This window comes from Plasmodium fragile (assembly GCF_000956335.1).
Source record: "Plasmodium fragile strain nilgiri unplaced genomic scaffold supercont1.62, whole genome shotgun sequence".
In the NCBI taxonomy this organism is placed as follows: Eukaryota; Apicomplexa; class Aconoidasida; order Haemosporida; family Plasmodiidae; genus Plasmodium; species Plasmodium fragile.
In genome coordinates, this window is record NW_012192642.1 from 375 (window position 1) to 8215 (window position 7841).

The 7841-nt window shown below is 42.2% G+C and overlaps 2 protein-coding genes across 2 annotated transcripts in view; both read left to right on the top strand.

Annotated features, from left to right (window-relative positions):
• Positions 1 to 1589: 1589 nt before the first annotated feature.
• AK88_04403 (uncharacterized protein) lies at positions 1590 to 5903 on the top strand (the record flags this gene model as incomplete). Its single annotated transcript, XM_012482013.1, has 1 exon — positions 1590 to 5903. The coding sequence occupies one exon, from the start codon at positions 1590 to 1592 to the stop codon at positions 5901 to 5903; it is 4314 nt and encodes a 1437-aa protein (XP_012337436.1).
• A 1171-nt stretch (positions 5904 to 7074) lies between these two features.
• AK88_04404 (uncharacterized protein) overlaps positions 7075 to 7841 on the top strand; it is a gene marked incomplete at both ends in the record, with an annotated part of 6809 nt that continues 6042 nt past the window's right edge. The window contains 3 exons of the mRNA XM_012482014.1: positions 7075 to 7140; positions 7235 to 7375; positions 7480 to 7621. Of these exons, the coding sequence (XP_012337437.1) occupies positions 7075 to 7140; positions 7235 to 7375; positions 7480 to 7621 (349 nt within the window). The remainder of the gene's footprint in view (positions 7141 to 7234; positions 7376 to 7479; positions 7622 to 7841) is intronic.

The following is a 7841-nucleotide window of genomic DNA, read 5'->3' on the forward strand; positions in this document are numbered from 1 at the left end:
GAAATTATTTATTTTATTATTTTTCGACATTTTGTCATTTTATTGCTTTTTATTTTTTTATTTTTTTGTTTATTTTTTTTTGTGCATTTATTTATTTGTTTATTTTTTTTTTTTTCCGCAACGTTTACTGCCCACCAAATGTTATGAAATAGAGCAAAATTCTTTAAAGCAAAGATTATGCTTTTAAGAAAAAAGCAAAGTTGGGCAGAAAAATAATGCGCATATACACAATACGTATCATGGAACGTATGGGCGTGCATATGAATGTACAATGTATGCGTGCTTATTAATAACTCCGTCCTGAAGGGGAAGTAGCGCATATCCTTTCTTTCACGTGCTCACTTTAACTCATTCAGTCCTTTCCCTTTTATTTTTATAGAGTAGTTGTTGACAAAACATTGCGCAAGAGCTGTTTTGTTAAGCATTCAAAATACATGTCCTGGGTAACCCTCCACACTTGGCATGAAGTATGTGCGAATATATTTATGCGTACATGTACATATATACACATTCATGTGCCCGTTTAAAAATTCCCCACTTTGATTAATCCATTGCGTATATTTACGTATAGGAGGAGGGGTTGACACAAAAACGCTCGCCATACACCACGTGAGCGAGCGTAGGTCCCTTGTATACATTCCATTGCATGGACATTTATCCACACGTGTTTTCGCTTTCCTATTTTTGTATACGCTTGCACATGTCCGTGCATATTTTTACCTTTAACTCCGCGCACACGAATTTGGCGAGTCTCGTGCAGACGGGGAAAACACGCACAAGTTGATCGTCCGAATGCACATGTAGCACAGCGCCATGCAGTGCAATACATGACATGGCACATACAGTATACCATTTTTCCCAATTGCGTAAAATGCACCGCACTGGTAAGTAAGGCGCTCGGCAGCCAGTATCGACAAAGACACTATATAATAGCCAAGCAAACGACATAAACGAAACGAACCAAGCGCAGCAAAAATTCTGAACGGAATTAAGCAAAGAACACGCCACAGGGGAATATTGCCAAGGGGGAGCAAGAAATAAAAATTAAATAAACCCTGAACCCTAAACCCTGAACAAAATAAAGTTCAAAAAAAAAAAAAAGAAAAAAACGTAACAAAGTTATACGCACATGCGAACACATACAATTTGCACAATTTTGCAAAAAGCAAAACGAAGCTCAGTTATAAAAAGGATTACGTGAAACATGCAGATTGATGCGCACACAACGACTGAGCGGAGCAAAAATTAAAACAAACAAAACGAGCAGAACAAGCGGCACAAGCGCAACCGCCAAAGGGGAAAAACGCGCAGAACACCAGAGTGCGCCAAGCACGCTTAATCGGCATAAGAAGGCGAAGTGGGTCCAAGCGAACTTGGGACCTTTCGCCGAAGAAATGAAGACCGGTTAGGGATGCCCAAGCGCAGCTGGTCATCTGCACGTAACTGTACTGCAATAAACCCCAGTAAGCGTCGAAAAGCCCTCGTTGTTTGTGAAGGAGATACGCAAGCCCAATGAGCTAGCTTTTTTTTTTTTTTTTTTTTTTTATTTGCCTGACCCGTTCATACATTTTTCAGTAGAATGAAAATCAATGGCTACTATCGAAAAAAGTAACAAAGGCGGCGAAAATGAAACAGAGGCCTTTTATAAAAATGAAAGAAAAGGCAAGACCAACAAAATAGAACCGCTGCATGTGAATGAAGAAAAAAAAGAAGTCGAAGTCGTAAGTTTCCACAATGTAGAAAATAAAAGTGAAAATAACGAAGACATTTTTGGCCTAAGCGTAAGCAAAAATGGTATGGACATGAACAATAATAATATCCGTAACCCTGTCGTGAAGACGAATGGGGACATGGAGAAGGAGGAAAGGAAAAGCGGTTTGATGGAAAATAAAAGCATTTGGGAAACGGAGGAGGAAAATCTGCTGCATGATGAGACGAATTTGTCAGATGAAGGGGAAGAAGTAGAGGAAGAAAATGTGGATGAGAAAGACCTCATACTTCAGCGATATAAACATGGCACCAACATATTTGTCAACCTGGACGATGTAAGAAAACGGTGCGTTGTGGTTGACTTTTACTCGGAATGTTTAAATAAATATAAAAATGAATGCAGCTTTGTGTATTACCAAAACTATAACAGTAGTAGTAATGTAGTAATTAACGAAAATGTTGAAATGGTGGGACATGTACACAGTCCACATCTTTCATGTGAAAATATGGAGAGCATGGGAAATATGCCCATTTCGAATGACAAATTGGCACTGGCAAAAGGGAAAAATGTGCCAAAAATTTCAAGCAGCGTAGGCATGGGGGTAGGTACCTCCGTTATGCCAGGTGAAGATTTTAAAAATTTTAATCTCCAAAAAAGGAAGCAAGAGTCGTTAGACCCCTTGTTAAAGTGTATAAACTCGTTGTCGGATAGAATAAACCTTCAGCATTTAGTGGGAGATCCAACAACGTATTTCAAACTTGGAGGAGGGGACATGTTCTACGACATTAACGATCCATTTTTGGATGACGAAGAAATGTATAAAGAATTGAACAAAACGAAAAATGAAATAATTCTCACAAGACAGATAGAAGATGAGTACAGCGTGTGGAGTGCTGACATGTCAGACGATTATGTGGACATAAACCCGGAGTCCTTCATCTCGTTTTACAGCTCCAAGTGTAAGTATGTATATTGTAGCGATGAAGAAGGGGAAGAGAATAATACCAAAGAGTGCACGAACGAGGTGGGAGCGGGCAAAGGAAAATGTGGCGATGGGGACAGAACAAGCATAGCAGATGGCATGCACAGTTACACAAGTGGCCATGACAACGCGAGCGACGCGAATTTTCGCAAACGCGGTAATGAGTACAGGGGGCACGCTGCGTACAGTTCCTCCTGCTCCATTTCCTCTGATAATAGTGTCATAGAGTTAAACGAGTCCCACATGGATACAATAAATTATGAACAAAATGTAAACGATTTTATTATATATTCAAGTGAAGAACAGGTGGAGGTATCCTCGTCTGAAGACGAAAATGAAGATGAGGCAGAACAATCTGAAGCATCTGAAGAGGATATCATATTCAACCCCTTTGCTTGGAAAAAATTCGAAAGGCACATTCCCCCAGAGTTTATCAGCTCCTTCCAAAAGTTAGAAAAGGAATTGGATGCTCTCCCCCTGGAGGTTAACATAGAAGATATACAGGCAATCATAAGGGGAAATATTTACAGCATATTTGTTCAGGTCAGAGATAAGCAAAAGAATATTCTGAACCATTTTGACAAAACATTAGACGATTACATCGAGATAGATATTAAGCAGCTGAGGTGGCTCACAACCATTATGAACAAAACGTCCAACACGCTTAACGATATAGACATTTGCAGGATCTGGTTCGAACACATTTTCAACTACAACATTACGGTGTTCATTAATTGTGAGAAGGAGTTCGTTAGCAAGATAAAGAACTCTCACATTTTTGAAAAAAATAATAAGGCGCATTTGAATGGTATTCTGAAGGACATGTCTTCGTGGAGGTCCTTCCAGGAGTATAAGGAGAAGATGGCTCGCGAGGGTGGAGACGGTGTGGGGGGTGCTACTACCACTTCGGGGGGCGCTACTGCTACTTCGGCGGCCACTACCTTGGGTGATGGCGCAAACGGACCGAAAGTGGGTTCCTCCGCCAGCCGAGGTGCAAGCAAAGCAGCCACCGATTGCAGCAAAAGTGGCATTGTTAATAGCCAGCCCAGCTCCAAGGAACCACCCCAAAGTGGAAAATTGATAGATGCACGGGATGCAGAAAAGGAGAACAAGGGCGCCATGTGTGAGAGGCAGGGTAGGGATGAAGCATCTGAAGAAGCGGAGGAGAAGGCGCATAACGATGTTCACTTGAAAACAGCGGAGAGTCCCAAAGGTGTAGCCCATTTCGAGGGCAACGTGGAATCTCTTTTTACTCCCTCCTTTTGTAAAGACAGCGCTGTTAAGAACGAAGCAGCGGAAGGAAACTGCGACAGTGTGTCTCTGCACTTTTCTAATAATAGCACTATTGAGCACATAGAAGGGGAGAAGATGGGGGACAGCGCTTACAGCTGTGTGCAGAATAATGGCTTGTCAAAAAAGGAGTGTACCGGGGGGAATGGCCAGGAGGAGGACAAAGCGGCGGCCACTATAGTAACGTCCAGCTCCCAACCTTGCGCCGTCGCCGCATTGTCAGAGGCGCAGGGAGAGAAAGCTAAGGGGCCCGCCCAAAACGGTGAAAGCTGTACGGATGTGGAAGCGCATGGTTCCAAGGCGAACAAAAGTGCCAACCCTAATAGTGGACAGAAGGAAGAATACAAAGCGTTGGAGAAATTTTTTAAAAAATTTGTAGACATTTCGTACGACATTTTAAATTATATAAAAATGTTTATTAAGCAAAAGTGTTTTTTAAAAGATATGATATCAGCAGGATTTGAAGCTCTGGTGGAAAAACACAACAAGCATTTTATCAAGTTCCCCTACATGACCGTGTCGGAAATATTGACCAACCTGTTTAACTTCAGGTACAAGACCAACATCATCATCGCTCCTGATTATATAGAAGCCCTAGTAGAGTTTTACCAGGAGAAATATAAAGTGGACATATCATGTGATAAAGGAAGAAATAAAAAGGTTTTTCTGTTTGACACTAACGAAATGCACAAATTGAATAATGCGTATTATAGGGTTCGTAACAGTGCACGGGAGAGAGGTGTACTTAATGAGCATGAAAATGGTGGAGAGGAGCATAAAGGCAAATGGGGAGGGAAAGGAGAGGTGGACGATAAAGGGAACTACAGAAAAGGGGGTGTTGGTGGTGGTATGGTGAGCAATGACTTGCTGCTGACCAATTCCAAGGAGCGTTTCCAAAATGCATCGAATAAGAAATATGGATTTGCAAAAAATGACCACTCAGGTGTGTACAGTGCCATGGACATGACAAGCAAGGTGAGTTCCTGCAGCCCCATGGGAGTTGGAGGCTCAGGAACAACAACTGATTTGGGTAATAATAAAATGTACACAAAGAAAAGAACAAGCGAATCGGTTAAACATAGTCTCATGAAGGAGACGAATTCGTTAACAAAAAAAAAACAGAACAAAATTTTATCTAACGATTTGGCTAGGAAAAATTGGGACAAGAAGAAAAACAACAAAAATGAAAAGAAAATGTCTTCCACGACACACATAATTATTTGTTCCGATAATGATGAGGACAGTGAGGAGGAAGATTGCCATAGTGGCAAGTACCAGGTGATGACAAAAATGGCTAATGAGAGAGACAGCGACAAGGGTGAATGTAGAAATATGAGTATGTTGATTGAGAATATCACGAAGAAGAAGTGCAGTGCGAATAGTAGCTCGTTGGGCAGCTTGACGATCAACCATAACGTTCTTAAGGACCAGCGAAGGGGCATGGGTAACCGTAGCTACGTTGGTCAGCATAAGTGCAGCCTACCCAGCATGCCTAGTATGCCTAACATAGTTAGTAGTGGGCATGGCCATCCCCACAGCACCCTACCGAACAATAACAAGTTACAAACCTTTCGTAGCCTTTTTAGTAACTCCACCACCATGCATCATAACAGCGTGAACAACAGCACCAGCAACAACATGTACAGTGTGCAGCGGAAGAGAGCCACGGAAGAAAACCTGCTGATCATTTCAGACGAGAAAAAAAATATAAATTCAAACAATATGCTCAATGAGAAAATGCAACTGTATAAAAAAAGGAAAATGAAAAATGAGTATCCATGTGGAAAAAAAAACTCACAAACGAATATGCTAAAAGTTAATAAGGTCAGTGATAAAATGAAGGGAAAAGTTTTGAACTCAAATGATAAGTGTGCAGTGTATAAATGTATTAACATCGACTCGTCTGACGAGAACAAGTGATTTGTCTTTCTTCTTTTGGACATAATAAAAATGGGTTAGTGACTCTTTTTTTTGTCTTTCCATTGCTCTTGTGCATGTCGAATGGTCCTTCGAAGTAGCGCGCTGTACTTGTGGAAGCTTCTTATCGTCCGACCCAGAAGGAGGGGAAGAAAGAGTACTTCCTTCCCAAGACAGCTATTTTTGTGTTTCTCCTCAAGTCGCTGAGCGAGCAGCCCTAAAGGGCTAGGCATCTCCTCACGCGCGAGCGTTCACGCATGAGTGCTTATGCGTGTAGCTGGCCTTTTTTGTAAGTTTTTTTTTTTTTTTTTTTTTTTTTTTTGTTTTCTCCTTGTACGTGCATACATATGTGCATGTATGTATGTACTTAGGCACGTGGGCGCCTATGCGTGTGTCTGTCTCTCTGACCGTCGGACATTGCGCACCTGCTTGCTCCAACTTATAAATTTGAACCCTTTCCATTTGGTGCGCGTGTGAGCATTCGTGTGTGCGCATATGTGTATGTGTTTATCTCGTCACGGTCTACCCATGGCGCCTTGGCGTGTTCTCGCTCGAACATGTCCATATCCGTGGCTCTCGTTCCTTCCCCCTCTTTCTACTACACGTTTGCCACGCGCTGATTTTGTGTCTGCGTGTTTGCTGCCTAAATAACCGCGTTTTCTTTTTCTTTCCTTATGTTTCTGCTCTACATTTTGTTGTTTTTTTTACTTTGTTTTTTTTGCCGTCTTTTTTTTTTTTTTTTTTTTTTTTTTTAGCATATTCAGCAACATCGCATAATTAGCGAAAGTCAATACACCGTTATTGTGTAGTAGTGGAAATTTTGGGAAAAAAAAATAAATGGGTAAGGGCTGGCAGAGCGTTAATGGTGGAACAGCTTATGCACCTGAACCTGTGACGTGATACCCGCAACGCGCGCAGGTGGTCACTGAATTGTGGGTAGAGAACACGTCTGACTGAAAACTCGCGGGAAAGTACCCCATCGGTTGTCCATCTTTAGCTTGTTTTACCGCAGGAAAGGAAGTGAAGCAGTCGAGCTAGCTGAGGGGAGGGGACAACGACCTATACATGCTGTTACGTAGTTGTGTACCTAAGCATTAAGTAGTTGTAGAGCTCAGTAACTACTCACATATGAACTGCATAAGTAGTACGATAATACACCACACTGCGCACAAAGATGTATAAAGACATTATAAGCAACCTCGGCGAGTTGGCGCACTTGAAACAGTTGTGCAAAAAGAAAGTAAGCGGAAAGCGGGTTGCTGGGTAAGGTGTCCGCCGGTGTGTGTATATTACGCTATTTTTTTTTTTTTTTTTTTTTTTTACTTCCCCGCAAGCCGGACCTTTTAGCCACCCTGAATTCATGCAAGGCAAAAGAATTTGAGGAGATATGGCTCATGTTGCACAAGGCATTGGAGGAGCGCACCCCTCCAGACAAGCTGCTCTACGACGCGGAAAATTCAACTTTGCTCTTTAGGGTACGATTGCAATTCTGCAGAGTGGTGTCACATCTCTACGTAACACCCTCATGGAGGGAGACTAGGATCCACATGCAGCGCCACCCCTTTTTCTCACTTTGAAGGAAGAAGATGACAGGCAGTATTTACTTACGTGCATAAATTTTATATGTATATATATACAACATGTGGCGAATAGTGATAAGAAAGGGAAGAAGCACATCAAATTGGATGAAAAATTTTATGTCCTTTTTTGCAAGTTGACTGGTTAGTATGGGTGTGATGGTAGCGAGACGTCTGCAGGATTGACCCACGTGCAGAATCCACTCTTGTAGCATAGCGATCGGCATGGACAAATGCTTCTCACAGAGCAGTTACCCCCTCTAGTTTCACTGCAACGTCATACGCGGTCGCTACGCCATGCCGCTACCCCATCGCGCTAACCCCATGCCGCTACCCCATCGCGCTAACCCCATGCCGCTACCCC